We start from the raw sequence: 20,029 nt of genomic DNA on the forward strand, positions 1-20,029 counted from the left end.
ATAGCGCCTACACCTAGTTCAAATTTCATCCTCCTCCTCATCGAAATCATCCTCAACGCCCATATCATACAAGATCCTCCCCCCGCCGCCCCCTGCCCCCTTCTGCGCATCGAAATACGGCAACACCACACCCTCCCGATCCCTCCTCTGCTTCGCCGTCAAGCCCAATTCAAACGTCGCCAGCTCCACCCGAGCCTCCACCCCGTCCGACCTCCCCTCACGGTCATCGGACCGCCGATAGAGCTCCTGGTCCTCCAGCAGCACAACGCCCCCACTCCCATTCACCTCCGGCAGGAAAAACCACTCCTCGACCCCCCTGCCCGATTTCCGTCTATGTTCCATCTCGACGACGCAAGCCCGTTTGTCATTCGCGCCCACGCCCACCAGCACGCCCTCCTTGCCCTCGTCGGTTCCGAACAGCGGATCCGGCCTGCTTTTCTCCTTGGCGCGTTTGCGGGCGAGCATCTGCGAGAAGCTGTGGGTGGTGAGGACTGTGGTTGCGAGGTAGCGGAGGAGGGTCAAGGGGGAGGGGGTGTATATGCTACTGGTGGTGGTGGTGGTGAGGGAAAGGGAGGGAGAGGGTAAGGGGACGTCGGTGTGGTAGATTGCTAGGAGAGAAGTGGTGGGGGAAGGGAGTGAGGAAAGGAAGGATGAGAGGGGGAGGGAAGGGTGCGTGGTGAGGGGGTAGAGGGAGTCGAGGATCAGGAGTGTGCCTGCGGCTAGGGTTTAATATACTAACGTAAAGGAATTACTTGAAAAATCCGGGAAACAATTACTCACGTCTCGAGCTCGAAACACACCTTTCAATCTCCTTTCTCACCGCAGAAGGATCCTTCCCCCGCGCTTTAATCAAAGCAGTAACATCCGCCGGTGGCTTCAAGCTCTCATACGAAACAAAAACCACATCCATCTTCGACGCCTAAACCACCCCCCTCAGCCAAAGCCCGCACGAACAAAAACGAACAAAAGTAGACAAACAGATAGATAATAGAAGACATCAAGCATACCTTTGCATGATGGATATAATGCCGCACCAGCGGCCCCGCAGACTGCTCTACCGAATCCAACACCAGCGTAAACGGGGACGACGCGTCTCTGGACGCGAGCAGCTTCTGGATCAGGAGAAGGTTGTGCACGCGGCGGTGCTGGAGGGCTCGATCGGACATGTTTGCGCACTGGGAAGTGCATGTATCAACTCTTCCTCATGCGTACTCTACAACTGACTTCTCGTCAGAAGGTGGTTTCGTAGAGAAATTAAGATGAAGAATGACCCAATTGTGCGTGATGATGTAGCAGCTTGGCCTAAAGCGCTAGGGAAGGGCCTTGCCAATGTATTGGATGTGAGAGCGACCAGGTTACGAGGTTCTGGTGACTGGAAAGGCATTCGCGGAGGGATCTGGGAGATGTGATATGGCCACGGGTGGTCATTATATTTACACCCTGGAGTATCCCGACTAACTCTAGGTATTCTCAACATATTGAAAAGACGCTCTGATTACCATCCGATCGGCCACGGCATCCTTAAGTGTGACTTGACTCTAGATCAATCTCGCTCTGTAACTACATGAATCTTCATCAGCGGGAAATCAAATATACTGGACGTGAGTATCCGACCGTGCTTCTCGTCCTTCCTGCTGTCATAGCAATCCTCCCTAATTACCTTCACAATGAGTATGAGCTATCGAGATCCTATGTAAAAGCAGACGTGATCAGCACATACTCGGAACGGAGATGCGAGACTCAACGATGGTACGTTTCCCGTGGTGGAGCAAAGCATGTAGGCTACCGCAATGTTGTTTGCTGCCTACAAGGCTTCGCAAACATTTCCCAGCTTACTCAATGTACTTGAGGTTCTGTGAATCTTAATCATAATAATTCCAGATGAATTTTATGCTCAGGACTAGAGAATCTCGTTCTCATTCTCATTCTCATCTACCTCCGCGAACCCATGTAGTAATGTCTCATGGCAAACACAAGTTCAGTTATATCGTTGGTGGTTTGTTCTTGATGTTATTGAGTCGCACATGTGCATTTCCCGCGTCTGCAAAGCGATACGTAATCGAAGTGCTCGTCATCACTCGTCATCCAAATGCCCGCAGAGAAACAGCGTCTGTCGAATCTAACGCTAAATGATTGTCCATGGCCCCGGGTATGGTCCACCTACCCCATGGGCAAATCATCACTGTCTCATCCGTCTCTGCTGGCCTCTTCTTCAAAGCCAATGACCTGAACATCCATCACTCTATCTTTCCCCCCAGGCTGGACCATCATCCTCGAGACCGTCGACGGTAACGATGATAATAATGGCATCCGATCGCCTCCAGACGCAAGTGAGCAGCTCTATGGATTAGTAAAACATCCATCAAAGCGCTATGAGACTCCTACGCTACCTTACGACAGTATTATCTGTCCTTTATCTCGAATCCAAGCAATCCGGATTTCAAGCTCGCTACCTCTCCTACGCGACGAATAGCTATAGTGCTATAGGCGACTTTATAAGGATATTTATATCAGATAGCCCCCATCTGTGACGCCTTACGTGGACCATCAGACTGATTCTGGAGGCAAGCCCGCACCGAATGCGCGTCTCACCGCTGGCACACACCCAGATATACCAGAAGAAGGGAGGTCAACGGCGAGTCAATGTTAGAAGAGAAGGTGCATTTACATATGGCTACTTGGGCAGACATAGTTGTTCCTCTTGCTACACATTTTGTTGGGCGCTTCTGGTACAGTTTATGCAGATACATACCCCCGTTCGTAGCCTATTGCGTGATTGTCCATGAGGTCAATTGCTTCATGGGCCCTTCCACGTAACATTGCGCTTTCTGTCATTCACATCTGCACCGTTGGGACCTTTCCGTTCGAATCCTCATGTTTGTCATTTATCATTTACCATCATCTACTTTCTGTCACGCGCCACCGAGCCGACGTTTTTCGAGTCCCTTCGATCGATACTGCCGTCGCTGCCATCTATTCATCTTCATTACGCTGAGGCTTCTCCTCCTCTCCGTCGAAAGGCCTCAAAAACCCCCCAGCAGAGCCCGAACATTGGACTCAAAGTCGCCTCATTGCCGAGCGCTTCCGAAAGCGTCCCAGCCAGCCAGGCCTGAGGCGCTCTGCAACCTCAAAGATCGTCTGATACCGCTGTCCAGCAATCTACGACCATTCTGGATGCGAAGACTAGTACAGTCTTCTTTCACAGCACTTTCGCGGGGGGAGGGGGGGAATGAGGGAAAAAAAAAAAAAAAAAGAGGGGGGGGAAAAAAAAAAAAAGGTTTTTTTTTGATAACGCTCATAAACGGTCCAAGTACTTCTTCCAAAGTACCAAATCTATCGAAGGACCAGCTCTTGTAATCGGCTCTCAGAACATCACAGCTGATATCCAAAACCGATGTATTCTCGCCGGCGGGCAGTCCCTCCCTCCTGGCTCTACCACTACCATGGGATCTGGCACCTTCATCACAGTCCTAGCCCCCCAAAGCTCCGGCACCCAAACATTCCTCGCGTCAGGCTCCAGCACTGCGCTGTTATCCCACGCAACTGCCCCGCCTAAGCTTTCCAAGATACCACCGCTCCTCCCAATACGTTGGCAAAATATTATTAGCATTTTCCCATTCATCTTGTACAGACGCGAGACACATTACTCGTTGCATCGCATGTATGTAAGCAATGGTCCAAGCGCGACCGAGCCGTAAGCGATGCGTTGATGCGTTCTTTAGGGGTGTTACAAAATTGGCGACACTAGGCGCAAACAAAACGTGGGAATTGGGATTCATCCTTTTTCCGATACCTTTTCGATACCTATCTTCCGCTTCTGCACCTCCCATCCGAACTCCAGAACCATGTGCCCACTTCTCTTGGCCGCTTCTCTCCTGCTACCATTCCTCCTCGCTACTCCTCTCGCACTCGCCCCCACACAATTACTCGACCTGGCCCCCCTCACCCTCGCCCGCCTATCTCCCACCACCAACAACACCAACCTCGGCGCCAAAATCGGCTGCTTCAAACCGACCAGAGTCCCCCCCCTTCGTCGCAACCAACAAACCCGACTGCGAAGCCGCACTCGACGATTGGGTCCGCGGCCAATCTCTGATCCAGCCTCGCACCTTCAGTCGAAATCCCACCGCGGGCTCCACCCTCGATGACGTGCTGCTCCCTTTCCAGAAGGCGAGTGGGAGCTGTTTGATCTATTTGAATATGATCAATGAAGACGACGAGGACACGTTGACACTGGCGGAGATATATGCGGAGCTGCTCGGGCCGGACGGCGTGATGAAGCAGTGTTTGGGGCAGACGAGGTCGCCGGCTATTGGGGGGAGGATGTCGTTCGGGACGAAGGGGTTGTTGAAGGCTGTGGTTACTGGGGCGCAGGTTGGGGGTGTGGGTGCTGAGAATTAGCATTCGAACTTGGAATGATGCGGTCACTAGTGTGGCTGATGGTCTTGACGTGGGAATGGGTGAATTTTTCTGGTCAAAGGAGGAAAAACACTTGCGAGGACAGTGGGTTTCTCGACATCCGGGATTGTCTTCCGTTCGACTTTTTAGAGGAGAAAACAGCGAGTATTGGGAGGCGGTGAGGCTTGTTAGAACAAAATGGTATACAGAGGTCTAGAAAATGTCACTACCACTGATGATGTTGCCTGCTTTCCTGTGAAGTGCTATTTATGTTATAGGGTTCCAGAGTAAATTTATTCGGCAAATTTTGAGAGCCGATGACGACTTTCGAGGTTGCGGATGACGATCCGGATTTGGTATACGGGCATGAAGTATGAGAGGGTTGCTTTAGTTGATTCTATCAGGACGGTGGAGTGAAGAGTCAAAAGGAAATGCAACTGAGGTTGTTTATCAGGAACATACCAACATGACGGGGTCGGATGTGGCACAGAATTGAACTCAAATATATGAGACGGCATTGGCAAAGCTTAGTAGTGAACATTTTCCATTTGGGAGTGCATAAAACAAAGGTATGTGACTGTGCAAGATCAGTAATAGCTCGCGCCAACGATCGCATCTTATACCGGTAAAGGACACAGAAGAGATTCCCTTTGCTGGACGTTGGACGGTGTTGCGAAGGAACCTCTGCACAAAGGACATTCGGAAACCATGCCCGCTGTATCATCCTGGGCCTTTCGGTAGTCCCAGCGACGTACTTCAAGACTATGCTTCCACTCTTCAAAACTCTGGTGCGGATCAGGATTAGATAGTTGGGTTTCTAGCTTCTCCACGAGTATTGGCACCATCCCTGCTCGGTTGATCTGGTCGTAGCAGTCGTCCCACCAAAATATCCACGTGGATTGCTTCCAGTCCACGAAGTCCTAGTAATGAGGAAGGTATTCAAGGGCAGCAATCTCGGGCTTCATCACATACGATGCTAGCCACTCACATCCTGTGACTGAGCTCAGTTCCTACCAGCTCTTTGGGGGTTTGGTAGACGAGAAGTGTCTGAATAGAAGGGGCACAGCGGCCCCAGCCAAATTTTTGTTGACCATCCGCACGGCCACACTTACGGGCTTTTTGCTCTGTCCTGTTTACCTACAGATTTGTCGTTGTGTCAAATTCATCTTCCAGGTTTATCAAGGCCGCATTTCCTCAACATGGAAGCAGAGGGTAAATATAGGTGCCCTTTTCTTCTGACCTCCACTGCCAGAATGCCTGATAAGTACGTTGTAATTGACGGTCAGCAATTGCGTCCGTCGCAGCAGCCCGCACATACTGTGTTTGACTTGCAGTGACGGTCACAGGGTCTCGTGCTAGCAGAAGCTCGTGACCGTGATACCTCTCAGAGTTTGCTTGCCTGGCAATCAGAATGGCGGATGTCATTTCCTGATATAATTCAGCTTCCGCTCTCCTCTTCCACTTTCCAAACAGAACTTTGCTCTCAACAGATTGACATAGGCTCATCAATGACTTCTTCCGACCAGTCATCTCATGTTCCAAGTACAGCACACCAAACCCCTCTCGTAGAGACCACATACAAACTCGTGTACCCATGGATCAAAAGAGAAGCTCCCAGCGACTGCAGAAACTTCAACGACCATGTCCGTATCAAAAATGATACCGCCAGCTACTTGACCCCCGCCTCCCCTCCAACTCGAGACTAGTCCTCTGCCACGCTCACTCTGCCTGGGCCAAATACAGCGGTGACGTGAGCGGTGTCTACGACAAGGCGGAGAACACTTTCACCAGCACAAGATTGCTCGAACACACTTTGCTAAAAGACGTGGGAACCGAAAGAGCGATAGCAAACGCAACCATCACGCTGTTCAGAGAGCGCACACAGCTTTGGACGTTGGTGGAGAATGAGGGCCGATATCTGCGAGTAGATATGGAATTTGCTGGGTCTCCGGCCCGTTCTGCAAGGGTTTGTGGCAAGATGGTGACGGGCGACGATGTTTTGGGAGCTGTGCAGTTGAGCAGAGAGGAGGAATTGAGGCTTGGTATTGGGGGGAGAAGTGGACTTGGCAATCGGATTGACATGAGCGGCGCTATCATTCTCGACGTTCCTCAATTTAGGACGTAGGCTGTTGGTACGATTGCTTTATCTCCGGCGAAGGAGGATCACCGAGCCTTGAGCCTGGTTTTAGAGAGAGACCAATTATTTGTAAGCTTGCACTCGACGAAGAACAGCTTTGAAGAAATTCCCTCAAAACTCCGAATTTGTGAGGGTATGTATTGCAGCATTGCGTAGTCGTGAATGTGGAGGGATTCTGAGAAGACTTGCCCATGGGTAACCCGGTACGAAGAAATGGCGAGGTCGATATGGGGCACGAACGCTGGCGTGTGGGGCTCTCAATTTAAGTACCACAAACGCTATAGATCTTGGTATAGAAATCTTTTACTTGCTTCAAAAGCTACTGCGTATAGACTGGTGATGCAGCATCTTCCTCCACACCAACCCGAATATCACCCCTCGAACTGCCGCCCAGGTTCCTGAAAAAACAAGAGCCTTACAACTCTGACGTCCGTACCCGCCATGCACCAAAGCAGAGAACGCAGGAGCTGCAACGGGTTCGAGTAGGAGATGTTGCGCTCACCGAGAAGGTACCGCTAGACACAAATACCAGAAATCAGAACCAGGCTGTCCACCAAATGACTTGGAGTTGTCAGGGGTTTCCACAGAACGCTGGACCGAGGGCCAGCAAGTCTCGAATTTCTTGAAAACCTTTCGCTGTCTTTGCCAGCTGAGGATGGCCAAGCCGAACCGATACGATTCTTGCGCATGGTAAAGCCTTCGATGCCCCAAAGCAGTCAATGCGCTTTAGAAATTGGCGCAGATCTAACGACCATGTCAGGTTCTGGTGAATTTTTGTCCTTCGTGGGCCTATACAAATATAGAAATCATCATACCCTTTGGTGGTATTGATTGATCTTATTGCATCCGCTCTGTTGGGTTGGCCAAGAGAGATACTAAGCTCATCTGAGAATACAATCTTGGGGCAAAAATGTCGAATATGAGCAACATTTCTAAATAATGCATTTCTTGTATAATGGCATTTCCACTTTTCATCAGTATTGGTATATTATCTTTTCCTTTAGTCAATTCTCCAAATCAAATAATCTTCAACCAGTACTGCTGTGTAATCAATACGTCCTGGTCTCGATAACCCAGAGGTCTCTGCCCGTTCTCACAACAAGTAGCTGTGATCATGATCTCCGTTTCCGGCTCGCCCATGTGTCTCGCTGTGCTCAGCTGCTGCCTTCTACTGAGCTTCTTGAACAGCGCTGTGGCTTTTGCAGCCCCGAATCCTGGTTCCAACATCACCGTCAGCCGAGTCTACCAAACTCGTGGATCGAGTTCTTCTGTCTCTTCTCTCACCCATGTGCAATCATTGAAGGCTTCGTCGGTCTCCGGAAACAATGTTGTCACTGTAAACACCCCAGCCCATCTTGTTGACTCTGCCAATGCCACACTTAGGCTGGCGAACTACACAGCGGCGACGCCCTCTTTGGAACCCATAAGCCTTGCAAGCTCACGGGCTAAGGTGAACAAAACCGGTCCTGAAACTGTCACCTACGTCACCAAGGCCAAAGTACAATTCCCAGCTAACACAACAAGAAGCGCGATTGTACAGACTTTGGTATCGCAGTCGCTCAACGCGACGAGCCCTGTTATTGTACTTTCAACTGCGTATACTACCATTTTTCACACGCTGAAGACGGTCGTCAGTATAGCAACTTCGTCTGAGTATCAATCAGCCAATTCAAGCACTGCCGGTCTAACAAGGTATTTGTCGAGTCTCTCATCTATGCCCCCCGGGTTGGAACTCACGTCCGAGCACAACCCGACTTCAGCCACGATGGCTTTATCTTCTGGATCTGTGATGACATATCCTACGACTGGCCTCCTCAACGGTACATTGTCTGCTTTCTCCTGGGCGACTCAAGTCTTGACTTCTACCTCTAGCCGACCTATGACCACGGTCGGGAAAGTCCTGTCGTCTGAATCTCGGAAAGGAAACGCGACAGTAGTCAGATCCGTTTGCATATCATGTGCTTCTTCGTCGTTTATGACTTCGACTGTCATCTCGGCATCTGGCGCAGCTTCAACGACAAAATCTATCCCGCTTCGGATCCATGCCAGCAGCACCCCAAAGAGAACCGAAAGGTCTTCTATTTCGTCATCCGGAGCGCTGTCAACCCAAACAGCAACCAGTCAAAACCAGACTAATGATGCTACCTCCATTTCGCCCTCTGGTACAACACTCAGTAGAAGCCGTTCATCGAGCTCCCACAGGACGAAGACGACGAGTGTCAAATCGTTGAATAGATCCTTGAGATCGTCCTCAAAGTTTTCCAGATTCAGTTCAGAACCAGTCACCACTCGAACCCAACCCGTGAAAGTAACTTCATCTACTACCAACAACCCGACCACCACTCAGACCGTTTCTGCTGGCAATGACACAATTTTAGTTCTTCCACTCGCTGCAGTAGTGAGACCTTCCTCTACCCAAAGCACAGGATCCACGTCCGCAGCGATACCTACAGCTTTGCCACCCGCCGATCCTGCCCAGCATGCCAGGCATGTCGCCAAACTCGCCGAGATCCTCGCCCCTTCAATTGTTGGAGGCACAGGGCTCTCTATCACAGTTCAATGGGCGATCTGGAATTTTCTTAAGAAAAAAGCCGTGTCGGAAGGTAAAGCTGGGGTCGAAGTCGTCGAGGAGCAATCCGCCGTAGTACAGACACTTACGAGGGTGAGCAGCGTGTCACGGCTGTCCGAAGATACCGTGTGGCCGGGAGATATAGGAGCAGATCTTGACCGCGCTGCTGACATCGAAAACAGCATTTTGCAGGAAGAGGCTGTGAATCCCGGGATTTTGACGAATGTGCAGGTTGCGCAGATCGAGGATGCTGTTGTGAGTTCGACATTCTGTGTAAGCAGATGAATTGCTAATCTGTCAGACTGCTCCACCTCCCCCACCAGGCCCTCTTCCTGGGGAAGACACAGCCATTGAAGACCCGCCTTCCACTGGTGATCCACCTACTGTTGGACCGCCAAAGTTTGGACCTTTTGAAATAAAGCCTCCAAAATACGACGACCCAGAATCGGTCCAGTTTGCTGACACGCTACCGCCAATGGGGAGACCCGTGAAGGTTCCCGTCATGGGTGTTGTTCTGGACTACCCTGTCCGCATTGTTCCCCAGGGATACAGTTTATTATCCTTTGATGCCAAAATCTTCTATGCGAGCAAATACGGCGAGAACGTCTGGAGTCGCACTCTTGTATATGATAATGGGAGACCGGCGGCGGTAGGTCCGGACAACAAGCCCCTCAAGCTTCCTCAGGATCTCAAGTTGGACTCTGCGGGCAATGTTGTCAGTTACAAGGGCCTTACTGTTAAAGATTTGGAAACATTCGGTTTCCCGAAGGACGGTACATGGCGGGCACAGCAGGCCAAGCTAGACGAGATCAAGAAGCTCTTGTATCGATACGAAAAGAAAATCAAGGTAGATAGAGCCGAGCAAGAGCGCATCAAGCAGGAGCAAGAAGAGTACAAGCATCAAAAACACATGGCCAGGATCAAGAAGATGGAAGAAGGTTTAGAGAAGGTACGGAAAACGAAGGAAGACCGGAAGGAGGCTGAGAAAGAGGCCAAAGATGAAGCTGACCAGAAGGCCAAAGAAGAGGCAGACAGAAAGGCCAAGGAGGAAGCTGATCGTAAGGCCAAAGAAGAGGCAGGCAGAAAGGCCAAGGAGGAAGCAGAGGCAGATAGGAAAGCCAAAGAGGACTCTGACCGGAAATCCAAAGAGGAGGCTGACCGGAAAGCCAAAGAGGAATCCGACCGGAAGGCGAAAGAGGAATCCGACCGAAGAGCGAAAGAGGAAGCTAATCGAAAGGCCGAAGAAGAGGAAAAGCGAAAAGCGGAAGAAGAAGCTGACCAGAAGGCCAAGGAGGAAAAGGACAAGGAGACCGATGACCGTGACGACCCCAACACAGGCAAATGGAAGCACAAGTCTTACTGCGGGTCCAGCACTCCACCCTCTCAGCATCTTACATGCTAAACAGTCGGTACTATGCCGCGTCATGACCAAGACCACTGCAGCCGACAATGTATGATCAACATGACGAGGCGAGGGGACTGTAGTGATTTGCTGATTTCCGAGTTGAAGATACCCAGGTTGAGTTGTTGAGATTCTTGAAGGTATCGTTAGGTATAGGTAAGACCTCATAGAAATCTAGAAGAACTGATTCATTATGTAAAAGATACGAAAAGGCGAATATGCTCTTGATATCTGCAAAGTGCTAAAGAGACAATATCGATGCCAAGAGCCATAAGGCTGACAGATCCCTGCGAGCTTGGCGCCCAAATGCCGCAAAGACCCAGCCCTGCTTCTTCACAGCGGCCAACACTGTCTTATTGCTTTCCTCGACGAGTGATATCGCCTTAATTTGCATCTACAGTGTGTCGACAAAAACAAAACCATCCTCATCTATCAGTCTCTAAAATCGCATCTCTTCAAGTCCATCGGCATTCAGCGCATGCCTCCCCACTCAGCATAATCCAGGCCCCAGTCCGTGCACGCGACAGACCGACAGGATGGCAGCGGGCCTCAAGACTATCATCGCATTGTCCTTCGTATGCTCCTCCCTACTCCCCTTCTCTTCCACCCTCATCATCCGACCACTTTACCCCAACTAATCGCGGAAACGTCCTAGGTCCTCGCCATAGGCTTCCTCCTCGTCATCCTCTCCTCCGCTCTCTTTCACAGCTACCTGACCCTGCTCGTCGTAGCTACCTACATAATTGCACCCTTGCCGAACTGGATATGCGGAAGATGTGCGAATCCCGATGATTTCATGGAAAGTGCTGGGAGCGCAGTGGTGGATTTTGGAAGATTTTGTACGGGGTTTTTGGTTGTGATGGGTGTTGGTATGTGTGCTGTCCTTCCACAGAGTTGGCTAAGTGTTGGGCTGTGGGAGTGTGTGTGACGAAGGGTTTGTGCTGATGGGTGTCTGTCTACAGCTCTTCCGGCATTCCTGGCCCACTGCGGTCTGATCGCTGTTCCGGCTATGGCTATGTCGATAATTGGAGGACTGCTGATCTACGGAACCATCATAAGCTTCACAATGTTCTTCCAGGAGGAGCAGGATTTCTAGAGCCTGGTTTGGCATGTATGAATAAAGAGCGGGCGTCACATCGATAGTACAACCGAACGTCATATGTGAGATTGTGGGGTGTGGGCCATGGTAAAAATAAACAGCTGTATTCACGAAGTTTGTTTTGAAAGACGTTGAGAATGGTGTGGGCAAACGCTTGTTCCTTTCGTAATACCGCTGCTCCTCAACACTCTGCGAGGAAATGCAGCGATTCGTCTTAAGGTTCGTAATAAATTTGGCTTGCTCCTATCGTCGAAGATTCAGATGGTCGTAGATACTGAAGCAGGAAGTGGTGGTGATAAAAAGCAGCAGCAGCAGCCTGTTCCCATCAAAGCTTGACACAACTATGGCGCTTCGAGAAAGCTCGGACAAGGCTCGGAAAGTCTCGTAGAACTCGGAAGTGCCACTTTTGCCTCACGCGTCTCCACCATCCCTGCTAATATCACCACGACCAATTCATTATCCGCTCGGCGAATGATGCAACCCTCGACCGTATCACGCGCCGATAGGTCTGCATTAACCACGTCCACAACGTCCAAGCAATTGCCGCCCAGATAGCGACTCGACCTTGAGAGTTGAGACAATGCAGCAACAATGTCCCAAGTATGGAGCGGCAATATCAGCACGGATGATCTGGCTACCTGCATCCAAGGTAATGCCCGACCCCTGATGCAGCTACACGCACGCTGACCATCATGTAGATGTCCAAATCTGGGCTCCCCAATCTTCGACACAAGTCCCCCTTTCTCAGGACGCAAAGCTGCATTTCCTGTCCCTAGTAGAGGTCACTCGGATCCCTTTATATCTCGCCGCGGGACCATCCTGCGATGTTTCTACAGGAAATGAGGCTACTACAAGATGGTTGACGGAGGCACTGCTTGATTATGAGGAGTCTGACCTCCGTGGGGACGCGTCACGGGAGCCGTGGTGGTCGCACTCGGGCAGGCAGTCGGAAAATGGCATACTCCTCGGAGTTGAGACTGAGAAGGTGGAGGACCGTGAGATACGGAACGTGATCACAGAAGTGTTGCTCTATGCTGCGTCCACGAAGACTTATACATCGCTACCAACTCCGCCGACGTCTTCCTCCCCAGCGCCTCCGGATGAGGATACTTCGGACGCTTTGGACCAGGGTGGAAAGACGGTCAAGGTCTACGCTTTACCGCTATGCTCGAACAGCATCGGCCGCGCGAAACTTTCACTGGAAACCTGTCCATCAACCCTAAAAGAGTTCCCGAGCGTTCCGCAAGCTTGCTTTCTTCCGCACACGCATGATCCAGGTCGAGTCACGCAGCCGGTTCCTCAGAAGCGTCAAAGCATCTCCACCTTATTCGAGGATGCAACGAAGAAGAGAAGAAAGTTCAAAGGACGCGGCGGAGAGAGTATCTCTCAAGCCATGGCCAGCATTGACCGCCCACCTTCTCAGCATGGACTGCCGGAGAAGCAAGAGGCTCCTCAGCCGCAGCAAAACGACTTGAGAAGGAAGAGTCTCTCGCGAGCATCCAGCATGTCATCTGTCGCCGTCCCAGAACACCCTCGGCCTGGATCCCGCTCAGGGCTACTGGCCAATGGAAAGCGCTCATCGCTGCACCACGTAGAGAGGGCGATTTCTCCTCGCGACAGCCCAACACCCTCAGATTTAGATGGAAGCTGTGCCCAAAAAAATAGGGCCGCACTCACGAAGGTCATCATGGCTGGCATGCGCCTGCATGGACTACAGCAAAAGAAAAAGCCATCAAGCAAGCCACAGCCACCTAGTCAAGTGACATCGCACATCGACACGACTTCAGTAGCCAATGAGGCCGAGGACGAGTACAAGCTCGTCTACCACCAGACTTTCAAAGCGGCCATGTTCACATTTCGAAAACATCTCAACGCACAGCTCATTTCTCAAGAGACAATGCGGGATGTTGTGGATCGACTGCTGATCATGTTCTGTACCGACCCCATGGTAGTAGATCATGATCCTGACAGCGGCCATTTCCAGGCATCTGAAGCCAACAACGGGCTCCCTTCTTCCAGCCCATTTGACAAGCCGAGTAGCCAAGCTCGGTCTTCCGATCTTGCCAATGGCTGGAATACTCCGACGGTGAAGAAACGCTGAACGTCACGAAAAGACGAGATCGCATATTCTGCTAGCACGCAGGAAAGGTCATTCAGGATTCGTAGTGGTTTGCTGCTGCTGCAGCGCCCTCACGAGCGGCCGCTGTTGCATCCCTACAACGACTCCCTACTATACCCACTCTGTTATCGGGTAGCTTGGGGCAGTCGGTCGACGGTGGGCAAGGTCGCAAGCATGCTTGTAGACGACGATGGCCACCGAAAGATCCACTGGACACTCTCAGACTCAGAGTGAGCATTTTCTTCTCATCCGTCTCTAAATTCTCACACTATATCCGTACGTGACTTCGCTTATTCTCCATCCACGCTCGAGCGCTCAACTTGCTAACTCAACGTTTAGAAGTAGTATACAGCCGGCCACCGAGCAAGCCGGTCGCAGTAGCGCACTTGTATCCTTAAAAAGCACAAAGCTAGGAATAGAGCAACGACGGAATCCTGCGTGTTTAGAACATTGCCACAGGAGAAATCCATGCCCGTGACCAAGTGTGAAAAATATACTGCCTGTAAACATATCTAATGCCTACACGATCCGCTTAATCCCCAAGAACTTTTACCCTCATCCGCAGCTCAGCTCCTCAGGGCACACCAGTTCACATTAGACAGCGCTACCCTCGTCCCCCAGAAGCGTACTTTAATTTCCTATAAAACCATCCCACAACATCATACGAGAATAAGAAGCCAAAGCATAACCATCACCCTGCCTCATTGCCATAAAATCTACATCTCATACAACCCCCCCACTCCTCTCTCAAATCCACCACCACCACCATCTCCAACACATCTATCCAACACCACCGCATCCCTCGCAGCAAAAGCATGCAAGCGCCTCTATCACCCGACCCTGCCTACTCTCAGTCGGCGCATCAGTCCGCAGTCATACCCGAACGCGTGCACTCCGTCAATCTCTCGCGTGAGGAACCCGTGAGGGATAGGCGCGTGATGAGGCGAGGATCCCTCACTTTTGCGGAGCACTGTCGGTTTCCGGACTCAATATCCGAGCGTGGGATTTTCTTCTCTCGCGGGTTGCGGTTTGAGGGACGCTGGGGAGTAGGTAGGTAGGTAGGTAGGTGGGTTGTAGATTGGCCACAGCAATGATGATGACATCTTGTTGTATGGGCGGGCAGGGAATGAGGTGCGTGTTCGAAGCGTGTTCGAGTAGGGTGTCGGGCAGGGTGCGGGAGTCGTGAGCTATGGTTGTTCCCGGGTTTGCCGTGGGGACCTTGCGAGGAAGCTATGAGGGCGCATAAAAAGCAGAGAGCGGTGGTATCGTATCGAGCCCCGATGGAACCAGGCAATGATCTTTTCAGATCACGAGCCACTTGGCGTTCCGTCACCTTGAAATGATAATTTCTCTCTCAACCACCCATCCCACCCCTCCCCATCAGCCCCGCCTCCAACATCTGCGCAATCTGCGCCGCCATCGCCTCGTGGACCGCCGTGGTCGGATGCAGCGCATCATGCCAGAGATACTTCTCCAACTGAATCCCACAGACGTCATCGAAATCATTCTTCTCACCCGCCGACTTATACTCCTCGCAATTATCCGTCGTGTTTTTATACAGACTCGTTTGGGGATAGGATTTCGGGTCGTCGATGACCTCGTCGAAGAGGGCGTGGGTGTCGAAGAGGAAGACGGTGGCGTCGGCGTGGCGGAGGGAGAGGTCGGACGCGAGGGAGGCGAGGCCGGCGTTCCAGGCGGCGACGGCGCGCGGGGGCACGGGGTGGCCCCATTTGCGGGAGAAGGGCATGCGGTCGAGCGGGGGGATGTTGAGGAGGAGGAAGTTGCGGGCGCCGGCGGTGTAGAGCTGTTGCGGAAGGGTCAGCTTTGATTCCCATTCTGAGATTGGAGGTCGTGGATGAGGGCTGTTCACCTGCTCGAGCAGGAAGCCATAGATGGCGAAGAGACTCGCATAGATTTCTCCGCAATCGTCCTTCGAGAGGGGCTGATCCGTGCACCTTCTGACATCGTTGATGCCGAAAAAGGTAGCGAACAGACTATTCGTCGCGTTCCACCCCGCAGCGCCCGTGTGGTTGGCGATGCCGTAATGCGGCATGAAGTGCTCATGGTAGAAACGGACGAAGCCGTCCATCGTGGCGCCGTAGTTGGCCATGTTGTAGGTCCGGATGGCGCTGCTGTTGTAGGTCATTGTGAGATAATGGATCCATTTCTGGTCGATGGATGAGGACTTTGGTAGGGCGGGGTTGCCGAAGGGGTTGGTGGGGGAGGGTTGTTCTTTTTGGGGTTTGAAGTCGGTACTGGTGTAGGAGTCTCCGCTGGCGATGATGATGGTCAGTTTGCGTTCATCTTTTCCCGGGTCATCAATTGGTGGCATACAAAACGATCATATTCTCTACACTGGCCCAACCGTGCCAGTGGGTGGTGGTGGTGGTCCTTGCATTTCCCTTTGAAAGAAAAGATGGCAAGCGGTCATAGGACAGCAGTAACCAGAAGATGCTGAAGGGGACCGCAATAGTCAAAAAGCTCAAGACCCTGCGTGGAAGAGCGAGTGCAGGGTTGCGCAAGGAAGCATATAAGTCCTTGGGGATATACTCGTACATATCTTGGGCACCATCAACATCCTTCGGAACACGCATCGTGCTCTGAGGACCGGAAGGAAGAGAGACGAATTATGTATATGAAAGATATATTTAGAGAAAGAGAAAGAGAAAGAGCAAGAGCAAGAGAAAGACATGTTAAGAGACAACGAAGACCTCCCCACCCTCTCCTCGGCACTGTTCAGCCCTTCAAACACTCACATCTCCAAATCTGAGGTTTGCCGCAGCCCCAAAGCTAACGGTCTCGAACTAACATGACATTACTCTCGTGTCAGGAAAGAATACGGAGTCTAGCATCCCTTCTTTCACATTGCGTACGGCGGAGATGGGTCAAACCGCCCAATCAATTCTCGGACCCTAGTCGGCCGAGAGTGTCGCACGAGTATATGATAGTCCTTCGCATCGGCCACCGAGGCAGGGATTCGAGTGCTCTGGACACCACGCCGAAGCCACAGCTGACGGCGCTGATGGAGCTGATGGAGGGGGTGTGTGTGTATAAGGGAAAGGAGCTGTTATCATGGCGGCATCCCTCAGCATGATTCGATAGGAAATGAGAAGCACCGCAACACCATTGTATCAGCCCGCTATCAGGAATCGAACCTAATACGAACTAAATATCTCTAACAACATCGATGCGAAAAGAGTGACAGAGTTCGGTCGAATAAGCTGCTGCCCTCGGTGCCCGGCCCCTGGAGATCTTCCGACAATGCCAAGTCTCGCGCTTCTAGCTATGTTAGGACTAGAGTAGTTGTTTTTTGCCGCAGCCCTTCGGCAAATCTTGCTAGGATTCCGACAATGCCAAGTCTCGCGCTTCTAGCTATGTTAGGACTAGAGTAGTTGTTTTTTGCCGCAGCCCTTCGGCAAATCTTGCTAGGATTCCGACAATGCCAAGTCTCGCGCTTCTGGCTATGTTAGGACTAGAGTGATCACTAATCGTTTTGCCGCAGTCCTTCGGCAATTCTTGCTAGGATTTGTATCACCTAAGGTACATTAGTACTCGTGGATTCCAGAAGTGAGTTACTTGATAGAGCGAGGACACCAATAGATCAAGTGACATGCCGCTAAGTGGAAATATCTATTGGTGTCCTCGCTCTATCAAGTAACTCACTTCTGGAATCCACGAGTAGAGACTAGGGTTTGGAACCGTCGTACCTTTGGAACCGGGAGCTTTTCATTCGTTGTTTCATCATCTATCCGAAGTGTTACATAAAGTTATAAAGTACAATCTCCATCGTTACATACTCCATACATTTTCGGGATTCATCGTCTCGAATACCCGTTGGGCCCATGCCTTGAATTAGAAATCCATAGTGGACGTGTGCGAATCATCGTCAACCTCGCTGGCATTACTAGGATTACCAGTCAAATGTGTTCTCCCAACAGCGATATCTACCTGCATCCTTCGAGCTTTGTCTTTCTACATACGTACAGAGCAATAGTGACTATTTGCATCATCTCCGCTTCTTCGCACTTGCCTTCTGTGACCCAGTGGCCTTACTTGCCACCTTCATATCCACCTTCGTATCCACCGTCGCATCCGCGTCCGGAGGCGCCGCTAATGGCTTGTGAGCAATCTTCTCCTCCACCTCCTCATCATCTCCTCCTTGTCCGAACTCGTTGACTCTCGTGCTGTCAACTTTGTAAGCGTAGCTTTGGTACAGGTAGACGAAGAAGATGACATCGTCGCGCAGAGTGGCCAGTCGATGGAGCGTAGGCATTTTGATCGTGAAGGCGAATAGATCGTCGATGAATGTGTTGAGGACTTTGTATGTCATTGCCCTCGCAGGCATGTGGGCGACGCTCTGTGGCATGGTAAGTATGGAGTAAGGATGGGGACGGGTAAGCCTACCTTGAGCCTATAGTTGATGTACAGACTCGGGACCATCATCAGAAAGCCATAGGCGTAGACGCTGCCAACAAGTGTAGTAATGACAAAGCTGTACCAGCTCTTGTGTGTATCGTAGATGAGACTGTAGACTGCGTACGCTCCAAGCAGCGGTACTGCAACCATGTAGAGATAGCGGAAAGCGATCTCGTCATACTCTTTCGTCTTCTCCTCTGTTTGCGAAAGCTTATGCTTGTCCTCAAAGGTAACTTTATAAGGCAACAACGATCCCGGCTCCGACTCGCGCACTCGGACATCGACAGTTTTGGTGATCTTCCACGCCTCAAGCAGGATGCCCATTCCTTGCCCCAGAAGAATCATCCAGGAGGTGCCTTCGCTGTTGTCCATGAGATATAAAAAGATGACAGTCTGCATGAAGACGTTTGCAAGAATCGTCCTGACGGAGATGCCCACGTTGTCCTTCTTATTGCGCCAGTGAGAGACATCGCTTTTGAACGCCAGTGCTTCGAAGATCATATGAAGAACGCTGACTACCCCCGTGGTCACTAGCAGGTAGGTGTTCGTGTCGACAAGTACGCGCTTGAACATCTCGAATTCGCTGCCATCTCCGCCCGCCGGCATTGGACCACCGCTGGCAGCCTGTCTTTGCGTCTGCTTCATGCCCTCGTCAATACTGGCGTAGATACTGAACTTCCAATTGGCCATGTTGTTCAATGTGATATGAAGAGGAAGCTCTTTGACTGTGCTGTTCAGCTCCGTCATGTGGTCCTTGAGCTGCCAGAAGGTATTCACAAAGAGTATGGGGTAGTACCAGCCATTCTGCCCCGAGACATCGCGCGCTCCGGTAGTCTCAAGGTGCACAAATTGGCGGACGGCTGGGTGCATACTCGTGAAGGGTTGGGAGCCAGAGTCCGGGATGAAAGACATGGTGAAGTTGGGATGATAGTAGGATCCAACGCCCGGAGTCTTTGATATGTCCTCTTCCCCGGTTCCATTCTCGTTCGAACTGCCTAGGAGACTCTTCGTCTTCGTCACTTTCTTCTTCGGCAAGAATTGGTTTAGAGGCCGAACGAAGTGGTAAGCCTTAGCCACGTCGTAGCCTCTAGCTGTGGGGTCGAATGTGTGCCCATGCAGCGCAATATAGAAATGCGCCCATAGGGTACCGTTGTTCTGCACCTCCTTCGGGACCTTGAAGATTGTGTCGATGTCCCGACTATCCTTCCAATTCCCAATTGTGAATCCTTTCTCTTCCAATACCAAACCCTCAGTCTTCACCGAGCCCAACGAAGGCATGGCGACCGATGAGGACACGTATATTGACAGGTCCAGGGTGCTGTTTAACGGCCATATCGGAGCGATCACTTGGGGTATGGGGTTGTACGTCGCTACTGGGCTCTCCGCTCTTTCATCGAAGGCAGGGACTGGGGCTCCTGCGAGCGGCGCGGACGTGTTCGAGTTTCCACCTTTATTTCCGAAGAATTGGGATATGGCGAATTGTACGAGCATGAATATGGCTATACCTTGAAGTGCCGATTTCATGGTGGCCTAGTACTTGGTCAGCATCGATGGCGAGAGAGGCACGAAAAGTCTCAACGACCAATTCTCACACTTAGACCTGCTTGTCTTTCGCCTGCATCTGCAGGCTGCGCTGCTTGAGGAGGCATCTTAAACGGTCCTTCGATTGCTATTGAAGAGATGGGCAACAGGACAGCCAGATTTCGTTGTCACCATATTGGACCCTGATCGTCATCGGAGATGGATGTAGGACCAGCTCATATGTCGAGGACAGAGTATCCCCGGTTTTCGGCCGTCGGGCCTGCATCAACCCACATTGAAGCCAATTGGAGCACCCAGGCGTCCATTCACTTTGTAACCTTGCGATTTGCACTTGGGGAAAGACGAAA

General features: G+C 51.4%; 8 protein-coding genes across 8 annotated transcripts; 5 read left to right on the forward strand and 3 right to left on the reverse strand.

Annotated features, from left to right (window-relative positions):
• Nucleotides 1–18: 18 nt before the first annotated feature.
• HO133_000049 (uncharacterized protein) lies at nucleotides 19–1,166 on the reverse strand (the record flags this gene model as incomplete). The annotated part of the gene is made up of 3 exons (XM_037290989.1): nucleotides 19–713; nucleotides 781–919; nucleotides 1,008–1,166. The coding sequence occupies 3 exons, from the start codon at nucleotides 1,164–1,166 to the stop codon at nucleotides 19–21; spliced, it is 993 nt and encodes a 330-aa protein (XP_037152424.1).
• Nucleotides 1,167–3,443: 2,277 nt separating this feature from the next.
• HO133_000050 (uncharacterized protein) lies at nucleotides 3,444–4,401 on the forward strand (the record flags this gene model as incomplete). The annotated part of the gene is made up of 2 exons (XM_037290990.1): nucleotides 3,444–3,665; nucleotides 4,021–4,401. The coding sequence occupies 2 exons, from the start codon at nucleotides 3,444–3,446 to the stop codon at nucleotides 4,399–4,401; spliced, it is 603 nt and encodes a 200-aa protein (XP_037152425.1).
• Nucleotides 4,402–6,039: 1,638 nt separating this feature from the next.
• On the forward strand, nucleotides 6,040–6,523 carry HO133_000051 (uncharacterized protein; the record flags this gene model as incomplete). Its single annotated transcript, XM_037290991.1, has 2 exons — nucleotides 6,040–6,045; nucleotides 6,068–6,523. 2 exons carry the CDS (start codon nucleotides 6,040–6,042, stop codon nucleotides 6,521–6,523), a joined length of 462 nt encoding a protein of 153 aa, XP_037152426.1.
• A 1,126-nt stretch (nucleotides 6,524–7,649) lies between these two features.
• Nucleotides 7,650–10,506, forward strand: HO133_000052 (uncharacterized protein; the record flags this gene model as incomplete). Its single annotated transcript, XM_037290992.1, has 2 exons — nucleotides 7,650–9,359; nucleotides 9,406–10,506. 2 exons carry the CDS (start codon nucleotides 7,650–7,652, stop codon nucleotides 10,504–10,506), a joined length of 2,811 nt encoding a protein of 936 aa, XP_037152427.1.
• Nucleotides 10,507–11,042: 536 nt separating this feature from the next.
• Nucleotides 11,043–11,602, forward strand: HO133_000053 (uncharacterized protein; the record flags this gene model as incomplete). Its single annotated transcript, XM_037290993.1, has 3 exons — nucleotides 11,043–11,081; nucleotides 11,162–11,375; nucleotides 11,469–11,602. 3 exons carry the CDS (start codon nucleotides 11,043–11,045, stop codon nucleotides 11,600–11,602), a joined length of 387 nt encoding a protein of 128 aa, XP_037152428.1.
• Nucleotides 11,603–12,196: 594 nt separating this feature from the next.
• On the forward strand, nucleotides 12,197–13,706 carry HO133_000054 (uncharacterized protein; the record flags this gene model as incomplete). Its single annotated transcript, XM_037290994.1, has 2 exons — nucleotides 12,197–12,254; nucleotides 12,304–13,706. The coding sequence occupies 2 exons, from the start codon at nucleotides 12,197–12,199 to the stop codon at nucleotides 13,704–13,706; spliced, it is 1,461 nt and encodes a 486-aa protein (XP_037152429.1).
• Nucleotides 13,707–15,078: 1,372 nt separating this feature from the next.
• On the reverse strand, nucleotides 15,079–16,069 carry HO133_000055 (uncharacterized protein; the record flags this gene model as incomplete). Its single annotated transcript, XM_037290995.1, has 3 exons — nucleotides 15,079–15,528; nucleotides 15,595–15,997; nucleotides 16,059–16,069. 3 exons carry the CDS (start codon nucleotides 16,067–16,069, stop codon nucleotides 15,079–15,081), a joined length of 864 nt encoding a protein of 287 aa, XP_037152430.1.
• Nucleotides 16,070–17,730: 1,661 nt separating this feature from the next.
• HO133_000056 (uncharacterized protein) lies at nucleotides 17,731–19,789 on the reverse strand (the record flags this gene model as incomplete). The annotated part of the gene is made up of 3 exons (XM_037290996.1): nucleotides 17,731–18,081; nucleotides 18,129–19,670; nucleotides 19,733–19,789. The coding sequence occupies 3 exons, from the start codon at nucleotides 19,787–19,789 to the stop codon at nucleotides 17,731–17,733; spliced, it is 1,950 nt and encodes a 649-aa protein (XP_037152431.1).
• Between the last annotated feature and the right edge of the window lie 240 nt (nucleotides 19,790–20,029).

The sequence above is a fragment of the Letharia lupina genome (genome assembly GCF_014066315.1).
Source record: "Letharia lupina isolate WasteWater1 chromosome Unknown contig_10, whole genome shotgun sequence".
Lineage (NCBI taxonomy): Eukaryota > Fungi > Ascomycota > Lecanoromycetes > Lecanorales > Parmeliaceae > Letharia > Letharia lupina.